The following is an 18,659-nucleotide window of genomic DNA, read 5'->3' as shown; positions in this document are numbered from 1 at the left end:
TGGGGGGGGGGCTGCCTGGGGGCCTGGGCACCAACCCATGGCCCCGCCTGGACACCTCGACTACTCTCGGGGCGTTCAGCGGAACCCTCCTGAAAGGATCGATTCCTCCTTGAGGAGTGGCTCTGCATCTCGAACCCTACAGCATCACCAACAACCCCAGGGGCCTCCTTGCAGCTAACCACCTGAAAGTTCTAGAAAGAGGAATGTGCAATGCCTAGTCCTTCGCCAGGATGAAGAGCTACCATTACGTCCCTTGACCTTTCCATATGTTTCTGAGAGATGGAGGGAGCGGAAGGGGGCAGGAGCCCCTGGCTTCTAGAACATTCCGAGGGTTACTGCTTAGCCCTTCCAGGTCAACTTCCCTCCCCCAGTCCGGATGGCAGATGCTCTACCTAGAAGCCCTGGTGCTATACCGAGTCCCCCAAGGTTTCTTGGCCCCTAGCCCCTTCAAAGGGATGGTGGGAAGACCTGAATGGCCCCACGAGGATGCGCTGTGACTTGGGGAGTGGTGTGGTGGCGGGGGTGGTGGCGGTGGAGGGGACCCAGCGGAGCTGGAATGAGCGTGAACCGCGCTGCCATGAAGTCTCACCATCGTCCGCGGGGTCTCGGAAGGATCCTGACCGGATCATCCCCTTGGGTCTCTCGGCCAGGGACAAGGTGCTCCCCATTTGGGAGCCGCTGTACAGCTCGAAGGCCGCCTCGTGGGTGGGGATGCTGTTGGAGCGGGTGATTCTCGGCGTGGTGGCCGCAGAGGGACTCACTGGAAGGACAGAGGGTAGGGGACAGGGGAGGGAGGGGGAGGGCAGAAGAGGCAGGAGGGTCATCAGCACCCCGGGCCCTTGGGAACGGAGCACAGGAGCACGGGGAGCACGGGGAGTGAGGTGGATGTGGGAGGGCAGGAGAAGGGAGGCAGGGCGAGGGAGAGTGCCAGCAGCAGGGGCCTCGGTGGGGTGGGGTCTCTCCTGGGGGCAGGACCCTGGCGGAGGGAACCAAGGGTGCGTTTCCTGATTGAGACCCTCCCTTGGGCCTGGCAGCTCCCAGTCTGGGGAGGTTGGGCAGAGGGGTGGCTCTTGAAGGTCAGACTGGGGGCCTGTGGGCACTTTTGAAACCTTCACATCCCTGGGATGTGTGCACGCACGTGGGCGCTGGGGCTGACACACCTGGCCCTGGGGGGTGAGGACGGCACTGGATGAGGGGAAGAGGCAGCTAGAGGAAGAAGGGGCGCGCCACGGGACCCGGGGCTTGGCCTGGTGGCCAGGGCGAGGCTGCCCGCCCGCCAGGTCTCTCTGGCTCCCTGGTCCGTTCTAAAGCAGCAAGAAACCAGCCCCTCAGTCTGCCGCACCCCTCCCCGGCGTGAGACCAGATTGGTGAGGCGGGGGCTTTGCTTGGGGGGAAGGCTCTGCTGAGCCCCTCGGCCCTGCGGTGTGCTGCCTCACCCCTGCAGGGCGCTCCCTGGGCCTCAGGGGTGCAGCTCGAGGAAATCCACAGAGCTGCGCCGAGGGAGTCAAGACGGAACAGCATGAGTCAAGCCTGGTGCGGCATGAGGCAGGGTCGAAGGCGGGGACCCCCGGCTCTGAAGCAGCCCAGCCTGCATTGCCTTGCGTGACCCCCGTGGAGACGAAACCGTGCTCACCCCATCCTCCCGGGACTGGATGACTTTTTTTTTTGTGTGTGTGGGCAGGGAGGACCACAACCTGCAGTGCTTAGGGGTTACTCCTGGCTCTGCACTCAGGAATCGCTCCTGGCAGTATTCCGGGTTCACAGGGGATGCTGGGGATGGAACCCGGGTCACCTGCATGGGAGGCAAACGCCCTCCCCACTGTACCGCAGCTCCAGTCCCAGAATGACTTTCCCTCCTTTGCTCGCCCAAGTGCCTCCATCCCTGCTGTTCCCTCAATTCCTCACAGTCCACAGTCCCTTCACTTGGCACACCACAGCCCTCTCGGGAGAGGGTCCCCCAAGCCCCCACAGGCCTGTTACGTGTCCATGCCAGAGCCCAGCACCTTCCCGTTGCCCCCGGGCCTCAGAATCACCAGCCAGGCCCCCTGTCCTGTCCGCCTCAGGCCGGAGCTTGTCCTGCAGAGCCTGGCCTGCTGCAGGCTAGGCCAGGCCTGGCCCCCTCAGAGCAGCGAGGCCATCTGGACTGTTCCAGAAGCCACATCCCATCCGTTGGCTACCAACTGCGGCTCCGCCCTCACCTTCATGCTGGCAGAGGCTGCCTGTGAGGCCCAAGAAGGGTCTCCCCGACTTCACTGTCACCACGGAGATTCGCAGACGCCCCCCAGGCCCTAAGCTCATTCCCAGGGGTAACCGCTCTGGTTGGAATCCCCATCTCGTGCCCATCGCTCTTCTTGCGCATGGCCACAGCCGTCCGTGTGTGGACGCCGCGCCCTGGAGCCAGCCCACAGACCCCCAGCTCCCAGGAGGAGGCGCCCCAACACTTGCTGCCTCGCCGCACCCCGCGGGGTGGCTCTGCCGCCTCCCAGGCCACGGTGAGCGCCGGCGGCACTGACCTATGTTGGTGAGCTGGCCCTTGGCACTCAGTGACACGGACAGCGCGGGGGGCGACAGGAGCTCCGCCGTGTCGTCCGACTCGGGCAGCCCCCCGGCGGTGTGGGAGTGGCGCCGCTCCTTGGCTTCCTCCTGCGGCTGCAGCTGGTACCTACAGGACAGCCACAGAAGCTCAGCACGGCCGGGAATGACAAGGGACACCAGGGGAATTGGGGTGATGCGCGTCTCTTCCCGCAGCGTGGGGGAAAAAGCCGGATGAAGTGAGCCCCAAGGAGGGCGGTGGGGGGGGCAACGTGGATGCACGTCCCCGATTCCCAGGGAGGAAAGCTGGAGGAGGCTCTGGTGGAACTGGGAGCACGGGCTACTCCAGGGCAGCGAGTCCACAGGCTGGCCTGACTCTCCTCTGCCACTGCGGCTGGAAAGTGACTCGCACCTGCGCGTGTCAGGCAGAACCCAGTGCCAGAGGCTTGGTTAAACGGGCCGCATGACTGGAGCGTGAGACACGTCCCAGGAGGGTTTTTCCCACACTCCAAGAATCCCTGGGGTAAGGGCAGAAGAACAAATTTAAGCCTTGCCTGAGTCCTTTCTTGGGCAGGGTGTTCCGATCCCGCTGACTACTGTGGAGAAAAAAGAAAAGAGAAGAATGTGGGTCCTTTAAGAAACCAGAGTTTGGGAGTTTGAGAGATAGAGAGAGAGAAAGAAAGGAAGAGAGAGAAAGGAGAGAGGGAGAAAAAAAGAAAGACAAAGGAAGAAAGAAGAGAGAGAAAGGAAGAAAGAAAGGAAGAAAGGAAGAAAGAAAGAAAGAAAGAAAGAAAGAAAGAAAGAAAGAAAGAAAGAAAGAAAGAAAGAAAGAAAGGAGAAAGAAAGAAGAAAGAAAGAAAGAAAGAAAGAAAGAAAGAAAGAAAGAAAGAAAGAAAGAAAGAAAGAAAGAAAGAGAAAGGAAGAAAGAAAGAAAGAAAGAAAGAAAGAAAGAAAGAAAGAAAGAAAGAAAGAAAGAAAGGAAGGAAGGAAGGAAGGAAGGAAGGAAGGAAGGAAGGAAGGAAGGAAGGAAGGAAGGAATGGAGGGCGGGAGGGGGAAGGAAGAGAAAGGAAGGGAAGGGGAATAGGAGGTGGGGAGAGGAAGGGGAAGGGAAAGGGAAAGGGGAGGAAGAGAAGAAAGAAGAAAATGCCTCAGAGCGCAAGGAACTGAGGACGAGGAGAATGAGAGTAACCCGGCGGTTCCCAGCCCTGGCGCTGGTGCCTCTGGCTCCAGCGAAGACCCAGGCCCAGCTCGAGCCCATCCAACGGCACCAGCAAAACGCCAGGCCCAGCTCGAGCCCCTTCACCTACCCGTCCAACTGCCCGGTCCTGGGGCTGCCACTCCACGTCAGCTCCTCTGTCTCCTCCTCCGGGGGGGCGGCGGGGGGCGCGGCGGGGGTGGGGACGGGGGTGCTGCTGGGGAAGGCACTGGGCAGGCTCATGGGCATCTGCAGGGACTCCATGCTCCTGTGCAGGGCTGAGAGCTTGGGGTACATGCGGCTCTCTTTGGGGGCGCTGAAGCCACTCATGAGCTCCAGGCCCTGGGAGAAGCTGGCCGAGTTAATGTTGAGGATGGGCGCGGGGCTGGGCGTGAAGCAGGAAGTGAGCGGGCCGCCGGCGGCCGCGCCAGGAGCGTGCAGCTCGGGGACCTTGGCGGTGTGGCCGTCGGCGGACGAGGGCAGGTCCAGGCTGTTGGAGTTGACCTTGTCGAGATTGGCCAGCGAGGGAGGCTTGACAAAGCTCTTGGACGAGGCCCTGCGGAGGAAGGACGAGACCCCACACTGAGGACACGCGCGGCTGGTGGGAAGCCAGGAGCAGGGGCCCCTCCTGGGGGGGAGTCCAGCGCCATGTCCTCGAGTCCCGTTTGCTGAGCATCGACGTGGCCCCGTGAGGCTGACTGAGGACAGGGGTGATGCGGGCGTGGAGCACTGGCCAGCGGAAGGTCCACAACGAGGGGGTCACAGCAAAGGACACACCAACATAGGGTGTAAGTGGACCCAGTCACAGAGCCACCCGAGGGCGGTGGACAGGTGGCCGTGAGAGGACAAACAGCCCCGAGGAAGAAGAAGGAACGTGTCAGGCACGGGAGCAGGTGAGGGGGAGCCCCCCACCCCCCATGAGGCCAGACGGGCGAGGCACTCACCTGAGAGGGGTGGGTGGGAGCTCCGCCAGCTTGGGGGCCGCCGGGTGGCTGGGCTGGTTCTTGGGCGTGCTCTCGGGGGAGCCAACTGTCTTCAGGGAGATGCTGTCTGGATCCAAGGCCACTGCTTTGGCCTTGGCCTTCTCCTTCTCCCGATCCGTCTGGTTGACGGGGGCGGGGGTGGTCCGGCCACTGGCCACCTTGGAGGGCTCCTTCAGCCGGGAGGGGGTGAGGCCTGCCTGCTTGGTGCTCAGCAGACTGGGGTCGATGCTACTGCTCACGGGGCGGGGGCCGGGCCGGCCCCCGGTCACGCTCATGGAGCTGGACTTGGCCGGCCGGGGCAGGCTGCGGTACTGGACGTTGGAGCGGGCTCCGGGGGACAGGAAGCCAGGCTCCACGCTGTTGGACACGTCTAAGCTGGTCTTGCGTCCGTTCACTGGCTTGACGGGGATGCCCGAGGACTTCTGGATCTTGCTGAGCGTGGCCGAGCTCCCCGTCTGCATGACGGTGGCGGTGCCCGTGGCAGTAGGTGGCTTCTTGTAGCCAAAGGACCCTGAGGTGGATGGGCGGGCGATGCCCGAGGGGGGCTTCTTGGCCTCGCTCAGGCGATCGCGGCCGGCGTCCGAGGAGGAACGCTGGAGGCCCGAGCCCTTGACCGCCAGCCTCCCCTTGTCGGGGGCTTTGCCTTCAGGTTTGCCTGCAGGGGGAAGGAACGGAGGAAGCAGCAGCTGAGACGGAGACTCTGCAAAGCCCCGTTCCCCTCCCTCTGCGGGAGAAGGGGACACTGTTATATACCCCTTACTGCACCGCGTAATCAATCGCAGCCACCTCATGTGTGTATATTCACAAGTATTCCGTGTAACCTCAGGTTGCACCTTCGTTTGCTAACAGTGCAGGGCTTTTCTTTGGGAGAGGTGGCGGGGGCATTGAGCCACACCTGGCAGTGCTTGGAACACAGCTCTGTGCTTGGGGGTCACTAGCCAATGGCAGTACTGGGGGGGGGGGGGTCAACATGTGGTAGGCAAATTGAGTTGGGTCAGTTGCATGCAAGGCAAGCACCTTAATCCCCAGGACTATCTCTCTGTCCTGTAAAAAAGTGATTTTAAAAGTAACATCAGCAAAATTTTGCTTCAAGATTCATAGAATAGTTGCATCCCGCTTTAAATAAAAAAAATTTTTTTGGCATAAAACGTGTGATGATTCTATGGTAAAATTGTAGAATGTGAGTGGGCTGAAGAATGGTAAGTGGGGACTACATAAGCCGATGGAATTTCCTGCCACAAGCGAGGAGGTTTCTGGGGAAGGACAGCCGAGGATAATTTTGTTCTGCTTTATTGTTTGTTGTGTTCTGCTCCCAGATTAGGATTTGGGTTAAGACAGGCAGGCGCAGATCCAAAAATAATATGAGGAGGTACATCTCACAACTGGTCAAGGAAGTGTGGGCAGGATGCTTACTTTGCAAACAGCCCATTCAGGTTTGATCCCTGGCACCACATAGGGTTTCCTAAACCCTGCCAAGAGTGATCCCTGAGCACAGAGCCAGGAATAAGTCCTGGGCACTATTGGGTGAGGTTCTTAAACAAGAAAAACAAAACAAAACAAAAAACCAGACCAGGGGCTAGAGCGATAGCACAGCGGGTACGGCGTTTGCCTTGCATGCAGCTAAGCCGGGTTTGATTCTCAACATCCCATATGGTCCCCTGAGCACTGCCAGGAGTAATTCCTGAGTGCATGAGCCAGGAGTAACCCCTGTGCATCACCAGGTTGACCCCCCCGCCAAAAAAAACCAAAACTCAGACAGGTAGGAGTTAATCCGAGCAGTGGTTTTCAACCTGCTTACGCGTGATGACAGGAATAAGGGAGAAATATTTCATGGCTGCCAAGGCAGAAATGAAAACCTTAACGATAGTAGCCTTCAGTAGCCTTCGGCATTGCTTCCCGACTCCTCTCAGCTCCTGTCCAGGCGGACCCCAGGTCAAACACCCATCATTTTTTCATGGACCTGCTAGAAGAGGCTATGGGTGGACACAGGCTTGGCGAGTGGAAACCACAGAACTCGAGAATAGCAATAGCTACAGGGAACCAGAGACTGGGGAAGGGGCTGGTCAGGGGAAAGTGGCCCCCAGGGATGATTCTCGAGCAATCTTAGTGCTATCTTATCATAACACACGTGGACCCCGTGAAAGTTAAGTACAGCAGCTGAATTCCTCAGGAGAGGAATGAAACCACCAATGGGAGGCATGTGAAGGCAGGTCAAGATCACGTTGGGGATTCAATCAGTTTAATCAATGGTTGAATAAACAGAGTACTCCTACATTAAAAAAAAAATCATCTCAGGTTTCACAGGAATAATACAGGGGTTAAGGCCCTTTGTCACACATGTGGCCCTTCCCAGTTCGAATCCCCAATGCTGCCTATGGGGGCACGTAGCCAGGAGTCATGCCTGAGCACAGAACAAGGAACAGCTCTGGGGGAATGCTGGTTATGCCCTCCACCCATCCCCAACCCCCCAAAAAGAATAACAAAACCCAAAGTTGTGTGAACAATAGCACAGCGGGTAGGGCATTTGCCTTGCACACGGCCGACCCGGGTTCGATTCCTTCATCCCGCCTGCACGGCAGAGCCTGGCAAGCTACCCGTGGCGTATTCAATATGCCAAAAACAGTAACAACAAGTCTCACAATGGAGACGTTACTAGTGCCCACTAGAGCAAATCGATGAACAACGGGACGACAGTGCTACAGTGCTGTGTGTGAACAGATATAGTCAGCGCTCCACTACTCCTGAACTGGGTGATGTAGGCACAGCTGCATTTGCTAAGGGCGGCTGCCACACACACCTTGCTTAGAGGGCTCCTGGGAAGGCCAGCTAAAACGACACAGCTAAAGCCAAGCAGACATGGAGCCACCATGACTTGACTTGACTTACAGTGTTAATGATGGCAGAGTTGCATGCATCAAACACTCCAACATTACACCCTCCACCCGAGTGTCAGCTCTCCTCAGACTGTCCCATTGTACAATTTTATCTCTTTATATATAGCCCGACAAGCAACCGAGAGTATCCTTCCCGCACGGCAGAGCCTGGCAAGCTCCCCATGGCGTATTCGACATGCCAAAAACAGTAACAACAAGTCTCACAATGGAGACGTTACTGGTGCCCGCTCGAGCAAATCGATGAGCAATGGGATGACAGTGACAGTGATTTATTTTTTTAATTTAATATTTTACTTTTTGGGCCATACCTAATGATGTTCACGGGTTACTCTTGGCTCTACACTCAGGAATTACTCTTGGTGGTGCTCAGGGGAACATCTGGGATGCTGACGACCAAACCTGGGTCAGCCCCGTGCAAGGCAAACGCCCTCCTCGCTGTACTACCGCTCCACTCCCCGCCTCTGAATTTTGCATATTTATAAAGTTCAAGCTCTTGATATTAAATCTGAGACTCTGTTGCCAAATCAAGGTCATGAATATTTGCACCTATGTTTTATAGCTTATAGTGTTAGCTCTTACATTTAAAAAAATATAAAATAGGGGCTAGAGCAATAGCACAGCGGGTAGGGCGTTTGCCTTGCACGCGGACAACCCAGGTTTTATTCCCAGCATCCCATATGGTCCCCTGACCACGGCCAGGAGTAATTCCTGAGTGCATGAGCAGGAGTAACCCCTGTGCATCGCCAGGTGTGACCCAAAAAGGAAAAAAAATAAAAATAAATAAATAAAAATAAAATAAAATAAAGCTAAGCAAACATCTGCTTTTAGAGGCCAAAGCAACAGGACAGCGGGGATAGCTTGTCTCGAGGGGACCCTGACACCCATATGGTCCTGAGCCCTGCCAGGAGTGAGCCCTGGGCACTGCCAGGTGTGGCCACCAAACCAAAATAAAACCAAACAAACCCAAAGAAAACAAACAATACCCCCAAATTCTACTTTGACCCCACGGGGTGAGTGACCAGAAGGAAGGGGACCAACCAGAGACACGGGTCTTTGTCTTTGTCCCTCCTCCATGCCAGGCTCACCTGCGACTTTGAGGGCGCTCTGGGCTGTGTGCGTGATGGGGGAGGTGACGGCCACGGGCGGTGTCTTGCCCTTCTTCAGGGAACCGGGGTGGCCCAGGCTGATGGGCTTTTTCAGTTCCCCGATTTTGGAGGCGTCATCACAGCTCTCGGGCCGCTCCCGCCGCCACTTCGAGGTCCCGGGCTCCATCTTCAGGCTGCCGCTGTCGTACTCCAGCTTTTTGGGGGTCTTCTCCTCCGACTCACTAAACCAGCTCAGCCCACTTTCTGCGAGCGAGCGCTTCTCCGAGTCCGTGCGTAGCTGAAGAGGAGAAGCAGAGGGAGACATTCACTGGGGAAGGGAACATGACGATGGGGAGGGATTTTTTTTTTTGGGGGGGGTGACTCTGTTCCTCTGTCAGTAGAACGGAATCAAGTCTGCGTTTTCACCTAAACTGCCCACTTGGCATGCTTAGTTCGGGGCTGCTTTCTCCTTCCTACTCGGAAGCGCTCTCACAACCGTCACGGCATACCGAGCAGAACTCACGCCCTGGGTCTCTCTGCATGGCAGCCTCTGGGCTCTTCTTGCCCACCCCGCATTAGGGGCAAAGGCCACGGAGAGTGGGAGAGCATAGGTAAGCTCAGGCAGGGCCCGGAGTGGCCGTGTCTTGAAGGGGCTCAGGCAGGGGGGGGAGGGGGGCCCACGTGTTTGCAAACTCACGCACCACTACTGTGGAGTTCCGGCGAGAGGCAGTGGGAGTCGTTGGGAGGGAGTTGAGTGACGAGCTGGCATTGAACTCCTCTGAGCTGAGGTTGTCGGATGCATCGCTGAGGCCACTGCTGATGGAGCTGCTCTCATCCCAGCTGCAGGGGAGACAAAGGCCAGCAGCTGAGACCGGAGTCAAGGCAAGGCATGCATTTTTCACACCAGTGAGAGAACGGCTCTAATCCAGTGTAGACACTGGCTGCAGGAGAAAGCTTGGGCATTAGGCCTGGCTGTGCCAGTAACTCAAAGTGTGCTGAAACTTTCTGGTTGTTTCTAGTACTTTTGGAAAAGGAACAGAGTTTCGAATCAGGCAAGAGATTCATTTTTATTTTATTTTTGGGCCACAACTGGTGGTGCTCAGAATTACTCCTGGCTCTGCACTCAGGAATCACTCCTGCCAGTTGGTGCTCAGAGGACACATGAGATGCTGGGAACCAAACTCAGGTCGGCTGCATGCAAGGCAAGTGCCTTCCCTGCTGTCTTATCTCCCAGGCTCCCCAAAGTTTATTCGTTAACATCTAAGCAAAACCCCTTTTCTACAGCCAGAGAGGTAGAACGGCAAGTAGGGCATTGCCTTGCATGCAGTCAACCATGGTTAGATCCCCAGCCTCCATATGGTTCCCCAAAGAACCCTCCCGTTGAGTTCATAGCCAGAAGTAAGCCTTGAACACTGCCAGGTATGAACAAAAAAACTATTATGGACCACAAAAAAAATTACGGACCTCATCTAAGACATATACCAATTTCCTTTTCTTCTACCCTTATTTGCTATTCACAAGTTACTTTTTTTTTCTTTTTGGGTCATACCTAGCGATGCACAGGGCTTACTCCTGGCTCTGCACTCAGGAATTACCCCTGGTGGTGCTCAGGGGACCATATGGGATGCTGGGAATAGAACCCGGGTTGGTCGCGTGCAAGGCAAATGCCCTACCCGCTGTGCTATTGCTCCAGCCCCCGCAAGTTACTTCTGAGCATATTATGTTCAAAGCTCAAATTCTCTCTTGGACAACTTTCTTTAATGTTTAATGACAATAAACCCCTCCCCACCTCCAAGTCTTCCAACATTTCTATGACATCTTCCTGGGCCTTCTAGAAGATAAAGTTTCTTAGTTTTCACTTATGTTTTAGCACCACAAGAAGATGGAAACATGCGAGTATCTGTGTCTGCTGGGATTAGCCTCCAAGTCCTGTGTTGGGATTCCTAGGACTATGTCTACCAACTCTGTGTGTGTGTGCATGTGTGCGTGCGTGCGCGAGTGCCCATGTTCACGTGTGTGTTTGCGCGTGAGACAGTGCATTATCTGGAAGATCGTTTCTTTTTGATTTATTTTGAGTTTTATATCATGGAACAAAAGTCAGACTAGAAGTCATCCAAGCGCTTGGCCCAGATTTCAGCTTCTAATTCATGTGCTGGGAATAGGCAAGTGGGTGGTTTAGACACTTGGCTTTGGCGGCTCGGTAGTGATTAATCCAAATACGCTGAGAAAGAACAAAGCAAGCCTGGGGATTAAAACACCCAACAGAGCGATTTCCATTTAGTACTATGAAATACGATCATTATGAAATGACAGTAACCCCCTCCCCCACCCCCATCACCAGCACCACACAATCCAACTCTCCCATCTGTTCTGGGCTACGCTCTCATGATTGTTTCACAGAGAAACACTGAGGGGGCAAGATCAATTCTGGTTTTATGACCCATCAGCTCTTCCGAGTCAGGATAAGATCTCTGGCGAGCACATAAACAAACCAGTCACAACATGTTCTCTTAGGTTAAAGACAGAGGAAACCCCAGCACTGAAGCCTCCATCTGAGATTAATTACTGGGACCTGAGGTCTGACTTTTCTGGAAAAGTCCTTGCAAAAAAGAGAAGGGCTGCTCCACCCAAGATTCTGAAGCCACCCTTCTGATGCCACTTCTAGGCAGCTTAACAGTCTACTGAGGAGGGAGAGTTTATTTTCTTCAAGAGATTTGGGTCTTCCTTTGCCCCCAAAACATTCCCTCCCAAGCCAGAAACTCATTTCCTCGAAGGGATAGAGGGGATAGTACAGAGGGCAGGGCGCTTGCCTTGCATATCTCAATCCTTGTCATCCCTTATGGTCCCCTGAGAAACACCAGGACTAATTCCTAAGTGTAGAGCCAGGAGTAACTCCTGAGCATCACCTGGTGTGCACCTCCCCTACAAAGTTTGTGGGTCTTGACAGTACAGGTAGAAAAGGTGTTGGCTTGCCTTGCATGCAGCCAACCCCAGTTCAATTCCCAGTGCTGAATGATTCCCTCAAGCACTGCCAGGTGCGCCCCCTCTTAAAAACAAGTGTGTGTGGGGGGGAGTTTCTACTCCCTGTGCTATTTGGTTCAGCAATGTGGGCTGGATGGCTCAGTGCCCAGCAATATGGTACTATGGCTCAGGCCCCTCGGTGGTGGGGGCCAGTGGGGTCTCACTCAGGTGTGTTCCGGGGCCTTGTGGGACCCGGGAGTGATTTCAGGGGCTCCACGTGGGAGACATATGCTCCAGTCCTTGAGCCATCTTCCTGGCCACGGTGAGTGAGCAGGTGTTGATGCTCGACAGGCATGGCCCACACAATCTGTCTCCTCTCTGACACGCTTCGACATTCTCAGGCTCTCTCCTTCCACCTGCGTTTTGGGGTCACAGCTGCTGTGACACTCAGGGCTACTCCCAGAGACGCCCCGCTGTTTACTCCGATCCCCGTTCCCAGACAGGCTCTCTCTACCCAGCTCTCCTGCCAGTGCCTCCCCCCTTCGCTAGCAGACGCTACTTTTAGTGAAGTAAACTTTCCAGTAGGTTCTGGGAAAAAAGTGACATGGGAGCCAAACTCTGTGAGATCCCTGGCATGTCATAAAATGTTGGGCTTCTATTCTTCCAAGGGAGGTTCTGGCAAGGCTGAAGGCAACCACCTTCTAGAATCTTCAGGCCCATCCACCGCCCAGCGTCTGTGGTGACCACTCGGCTTCCTTCTCTTTAGAGAGTGACCTGGCTTTTAGTTTCTTCTCTGGAAACCTAGTAACTTCCACACCATTCCAAAACTACCTTAATAAAGGGTCTGGGTGTGAGCCAATGTTTACCCATCAAGTGGATCTCCTACCAAGGCCTTCTTATCTAGAAGTTCATGTCCTTTAATTCCAGGAAATTTCCTCAAATTAGTCTTTGTAACTTCCTTCTCTCCATTTTCTGTTCTTGCTTCTCGAATGTCTATTGTTCAGGCATTTGGGACAGTACAGGCTTCAATTTTATCTTTTATAGCCTCTACTAAGTTTTTCACTTTAAAAATCATATTTTTAGGGCTGGAGCAATAGCACAGCAGGTAGGGCGTTTGCCTTGCACGCGGCCGACCCGGGTTCGATTCCCAGCATCCCATATGGTCCCCTGAGCACTGCCAGGAGTAACTCCTGAGTGCAAAGCCAGGAGGTAACCCTTGTGCATTGCCAGGTGTGACCCAAAAAGCAAGGAAAAATCATATTTTTAAATTCCCCAGGGTACTTTACATTTAAAAATGAAGACTTTCCTTCTTTCTTTCAAGGATACGATCATCTTGAACTCTGAGGCATTCGGCCCTCATCATTCAGAAGAATAGGTCTATAATCGGGGCCGGAGCAATAGTACAGCGGGTAGGACGTTTGCCTTGCACGCGGCTGACCTGGGTTCGATCCCTGGCATCTCATACGGTCCCCCCCTAAGCACCGCCAAAAGTAATTCCTGAGTGCAGAGACAGGAGTAACCCCCGAACGTGGCCAGGTGGGACTCAAAAAGGGGAAAAAAAAAGAATAGTTCTATAATCTCTTTGTACCACTTCTGGTGCAACAGTTGTTTTCCTGTTGGTCTGGTTGAGACCTGGACCTCTTGGGTGTCTGACAACCACGGCCCCACGTGCTCGGGTCAGGCTGGGACACTCACCTCAAGCTGAATGAATGTTTTGTACCCACAGGGCGAACTTGATCAGGCTTTGGCGGGCAGACTAGATGGATTCATAGAATCCATGTTTTTTTGTCTTGGGCTGGTCAGCCTTCTAGGGGGCAGAATCTAAAAAAACCTCCTGCCTGGAGGGGGTGACCACTGCTCCCCTCTCTGGGAACTGCAGGGGAAGAGACCTGAGCATTAACACTTTCAAACAACTTTCTGGTCATAGCGCCATCCCTTGTTCCATGAAAGGCACCTGATGTCAACCATTACCAAGCTTTTTTGAGGTCCCAGGGTGCCAACAGCTACTGCATAGCTCTCCCTATTGCTGGCTTAGGACTCTGACCTTTAAATCTGATCTATTTATGGCTGGAAAGATAGTATAGTCAGTAAAGAGCTTGCTTTGAACACAGCAAACCCGGGTTCAATTCCCAGTAAACATGTTATCTCCTGAGCTACACCAGGAGCACAGAGTTAGCATAGAGGAGCATAGAGTTAACTAAGCACCACACGGTATGGCCCTCAAACCAAAATAAATCAATCTATTTACTCCTACCTTCTGATATTCAACTTCCCAAAATTGTATGACCATTGCCTCTCCCTTCTAGACTTTGTCCATATGTTTTACGACTTGGTTGGGGTGGGGGGAGTCTTTACTGTATTGGGGAAATCAAAGGGCGGAGGGATCCCCAACCTCTCATGCACACACCCCCACTTCTATTCATCCACCCCTAGCACCACCAAGTGTGGCCCTGGCTACCTCCACGTCCAAAACCACAACACCGGCCTGAGCACTGTTGGGCAGAGTGCCACACAACCGAGAGCGGCTGGAGAGCTGCAAATTTCCCTGCGGTCGTTTATAATAATCGACTCGCTTGGTTGGCAGGAGAACCCTGACTTTACACAGTTCCAGCTTTGAATCAAGAAGAAGCTGAAGGAATCAGCGCAGTGATTTATTTATTTATTATTTATTGCTCAGGACATCCTCCCGGCTCTGTGCTCAGGGCTAACTCCTGGCGGCGCTAGGGGGACCCTGTGGAGTGCTGGGGATCAAACCTGGGTTGTCGAGTGCAAGGCCAGCACTGGGCGCACTCTCTAGCTCGGCAAGATCTCCTGAATTCAAGAGCAATATGAGGGAAAAGTTGGGTAGCCCCGATTCCCCCTGAAACATAACTGACTAAGGCTTGAGAACAGAAAGTCATGGGAGACTGGCCCTTGGGGCTGGAGCACGTGCTTCTCAGTAGGTGGCCTGGGTTGCATCCAGAGCACTGTGTGGGACCCCTAAGCACTAAACTGCCTGTAGCCTTTGAACTCCACTGGGAGTGGTTCAATTCCCCTTCCCTGCCCCCCAAAAGAGAACAATAATAGTCTTCAGGAAAGTTTGCAAAGTCCATAACTGATCTGCTCCGGGAGTCCAAATACCGCAGAGTAAATGCTGATTTAAGAAGGAGGAGAAGGGTCAGACCAGGAGGAAGGAGGGAGGAGTGGTGGGCTCAATCCAGGGAAGGCCACACCGGTGCTCAGTCCAGCAGTCTCGTCACTCCGACTGCTCTTACGTTTCATTTCTCTTTAACTTTGCCACACCGGTGGGAGAGACAGTCTAGGGAGTAAGGCACTTGCCTCATAAACAGCCGGCCCCAGTTCAATTCTCGACTCTCCATCGGGTTCCCCAAAGCCCTCCAGGAATGAGGAATGATCCCTGACATAGAACCAGGAGGAAGCCTTGGACACAGCTGGGTGTGGCCACCATGCCAAAAAAAAAAAAAAAGCAAAGAAAATTTCCTTACATAGATCTCGGGAGGAGACAGGAAGGCAGGGTAGCGAGCAGCTCTGTCTGAAGGCACGGGGACGTGAGGGAAAGACTCAAGAGACCAGAGCCGTCTTTTGTGATTTAATCTATTTATAAATCAGAACAACAATCTTGACCAGGCAGCTGATGGAAATGAAAGCTGGTGTGAACGCCGTCCTGGGAGGTTATTCTGAGAACAATGACACTTTTCATTTTCACCGACCCTCAGAAGAGAAGAGGAAATGAGCCTGACTAAGCAGATGAGAGATTAAAACCCCTACAAACAAGACAGTAAACAGGACTCTGGTCAGGGATTGTTCTGGAACGCGGGGACAGGTCACAGAGAAATATTAAAGCATTTTCTTTGCAGGATATTTATTTTCCCATTTACATGGATCACCTCATGCCCTTAATCCTCTCCCCAAGTCTGAAACCTCTCATTTCCTACTTTGAAGACAAGTGTATTGCTACTTTTTTGGTGCCACCCCGTTGAAAACTTTTGTATATCTTCAATCGTCTTTTCTGCCCTCCCCAGGAGGTTTCAAGTGATGGTCTTTCCTCCTTTTTTGTTTGTTTATTTTTTGTTTTGGGGACACACCCGGTGATGCTCAGGGCTTCCTCCTGGCTCTGCACTGAAGGATCAGTCCTGGCGGGCTCAGGGACCATGTGTGTTTGATGCGAAGGATTGAACCAGAGTTGTCCCTTTGCAAAGCAAGCGCGTTACTACGCTGTACTATCTCGCCGGCCTGACTGTTCTTCCCTTGCCTCCCATACTCTCTTTCTCTCGCTCCTGCTCTGCCGCAGGACTTAAAGTCCTCTCATGGAGGGCTGCAGGAGCCTTCCATTCCCCCAACCGACCCCCTTCCTGAGAGGCTCCCCTTTCCTTCACATAGCAAATAACAACCAGCATCACCCCAAAGTGTAGCCTTTAGCTAACTCTCTATTAGCTCCTCTTGTAAATTCTTCATTACCTTCCCCTTGTTGGAGTCATCAATCCCACGCTCTAGCCTACTGTCCCAGCGTATCCATGGTTATCATCGTAAGATTAAGAGGGCACAGATGTGGGAACAGGCTCTGAATTCAAGTCCTGTCATCAGGCTCTGCAGTTGGTGCTTCTCGGGCTGCAGTGATGCTGCCTTTGCAATGATAACGCAAGATGGACAAACAGTGGAAACAGTGGCACCAAGCTCTACGCTGATGTAGGAATATGAGGAGCCATTCAGCATCTAGCTGGGAGGAAGGACAGTAGGACAATTATGGCTATTGACAAAGACCCAGAAGCTCCAGTTTTTGCAAGTGGCAGATTATGGAATAGTCACGGATTTATTTAAGGTAGTTCCTGAGATGACTGAAATCTTGAAGAAGAAATGAGTTGGGAATATCTTAAGGAGGTAACTGTGTCAAAGTACTACGAAACCTTCAGAATCCATGGATATGATGATAATCACTGGAAGGCAGACAGTGCTGAATTTCATAATCTGAGGAAAAATTCTATCGTGGGCCAGAGTGCTTTTTTTTTTCAAATGAGGACTATGATTATGCTCCCCCCTCCCCCGCTTTCTTTGTGGTTCCAGATAATTATTTTTTGAAATTTTCTAATTCTGTAATGAAATATATAATAAAACCTTTCCATAGCATTTAAAAAAAAAACATATACAAGGGTTAAATTCAGTTCCAATTTGGCAAACTTCCTGGTCCCTAATATTTACAAGGCGTGTCTGTTTGCTGGGCATTCAAAAATAAATGACTGTCTGCAGGGTGGAGAAAGATGGATACTCACGGCCACAGGATAGCCCGGGCAAGGAGGGTGTGTAACTGGCTTGTTCTGTATGTGGTCGAGCCTGGTTCCATCTTCAGCTCTGCATATGGCCTCCCAGCACTGCCAGGAGGGACCCCTGTGCAGAGGCAGGAGCAGCCCCCCCCCCCCCCGCCCCAGCACTGCCAGCGTTGGCCCAAAAACCAGAGGGAGGAAAAAGCCTGTTCAAATGAAATGGACTCCACAGCCCAACAGGCAAAGTATGTAAGAGGGTTTAAAGAAAGGCGAAACTGAAGTTTCTAACAAAATCCAGAACTAAGACTTTGTGACCCTTATGAGGTACAGATGAATAGAAATATCAGCCCTTTCTCTCCACCCAGGCATTCCCAGTCTCTGTAACCCCTAAATTCCTGCTAGGTGAGTGGCTTTCTCACCTAGCTAATTTGTGTGTCTGTGTGTATGTGTGTGTGTCTGTTTGATTTGGGGGTCACATTGGGGAGTGCCATGGGCTTCCTTCTGGCTCTGTGCTCAGGGAGGGATCACTCTGGCAGTGCTGGGGATAGGGGGATGGGACCATAGGTGGTGCCAGGGATTGAACTGAGGTCCGCCACATGTGAGGCAAGCGCCCTACCCACTGTGCTATCTTTCTGGCCCCTCGCCACATTTCGTTTTAGCATCATAGACCCCACATGCAACAGGACATAACAGCTGGAATACAAGCCCTCCCCCACCTCTGCTGCCTTTCTCCAACCTCCGGATCCCGAAACCTTACCTTTCTGGAAGGCTCAGAACACACACTTGAATTCTCTGTGGAGCGAGCACTGAACCAACAGCTTGGCTGGCTAAGTGTCACGGGAATGGATCCCTGGGGCCCTGAGCACTGCCTAGGAGTTCCCCCACCCCAAACCTCCACGGAAGCCTGCTTCCAGCCAGGTGTGGTGCAGAGGGCTTTGCTTGCGAGCCCAGACCCCACCGCTGCATTTCTGAAGCACCCTTGATTTCTACCTCTTTGACCTTTTGGTTTTGGGGGCCCCGCCCGGCGCGGCTAGGGGATGCTGGGTATGGAACCTGGGCTCCCCCCGCATGCAGTGCTCAGGTTAGGAGGCTCTCGCCCTCCTGCCCAGCTTTCTGAGTCCTGGGTACAGGCTCGGCTTTGGATGCGGTGTGTTCTACCTGGGGGGGAGGGAGGTGTCTCTCAGCAGTCTGCCCGCTGCCACCGGGAACCGGGAAGGGGGCTTATGGGCAAGAAGGGGCATGAGGTCTGTCCCCCACTCCCGCCGTGTCCCCTGGATTAAAGCAGCAGGGCACGCTGTCCACCCCTTCCCAGAACTTAGCTCCATGAGCACTTTGCAGCCCTCCATGCCTGCTTTGTTCTCACTCCTAGGTGAGGTCCACGTCTCCCCACTGAAACCTGGAGGAGGGGCAGCAGGGGTTGCCGGACGCAGGGGGAGGCATGGACAGCAGGGTCGATGCAGGGGGGACAGGAGGGGCTCTGTGTGTGGGGGGGATAGTAAGGGCTGTGTGTGAGGTAGATAGCAGGGATTGTGCAGAGGTGTATGAGGGAGCACAACAGGGGCTGTGTGAGGTGGGGGGCATCAGGAGCTGTGTGGGGGGGACCGCAAGGGTTGTGCAGGGGGCACAGACGGCAGGAACTGTGTGTGTGTGTGTGTGTGTGTGTGTGTGTGTGTGTGTGTGTGTAGGGACCGCAGGGGCTATGCAGGGGAGGACAGCAGGGACTCTGTGTGTGTGTGTGCGTGTGTGTGTG

General features: G+C 53.8%; 1 protein-coding gene across 5 annotated transcripts in view; it reads right to left on the bottom strand.

Moving 5' to 3' along the window:
- Window positions 1-18,659, bottom strand: part of NAV1 (neuron navigator 1) — a 162,173-nt gene that overhangs the window by 32,545 nt on the left and 110,969 nt on the right. For 3 of the 5 annotated variants that reach the window (XM_055144194.1, XM_055144193.1, XM_055144197.1), the window contains 7 exons: window positions 9,392-9,530; window positions 8,691-8,988; window positions 4,673-5,366; window positions 3,841-4,284; window positions 3,087-3,128; window positions 2,514-2,662; window positions 590-760 (listed from right to left, as the gene is read on the bottom strand). In XM_055144194.1, coding sequence (XP_055000169.1) covers window positions 590-760; window positions 2,514-2,662; window positions 3,087-3,128; window positions 3,841-4,284; window positions 4,673-5,366; window positions 8,691-8,988; window positions 9,392-9,530 — 1,937 coding nt within the window. The remainder of the gene's footprint in view (window positions 1-589; window positions 761-2,513; window positions 2,663-3,086; window positions 3,129-3,840; window positions 4,285-4,672; window positions 5,367-8,690; window positions 8,989-9,391; window positions 9,531-18,659) is intronic. The other 2 variants (XM_055144196.1, XM_055144195.1) reach the window with 1 other exon arrangement.

This window comes from Sorex araneus, chromosome 7 (genome assembly GCF_027595985.1).
Source record: "Sorex araneus isolate mSorAra2 chromosome 7, mSorAra2.pri, whole genome shotgun sequence".
Classification (NCBI taxonomy): domain Eukaryota; kingdom Metazoa; phylum Chordata; class Mammalia; order Eulipotyphla; family Soricidae; genus Sorex; species Sorex araneus.
Note: the sequence above shows the minus strand (reverse complement) of the source record. Positions and strands in the feature narration are given on the sequence as shown.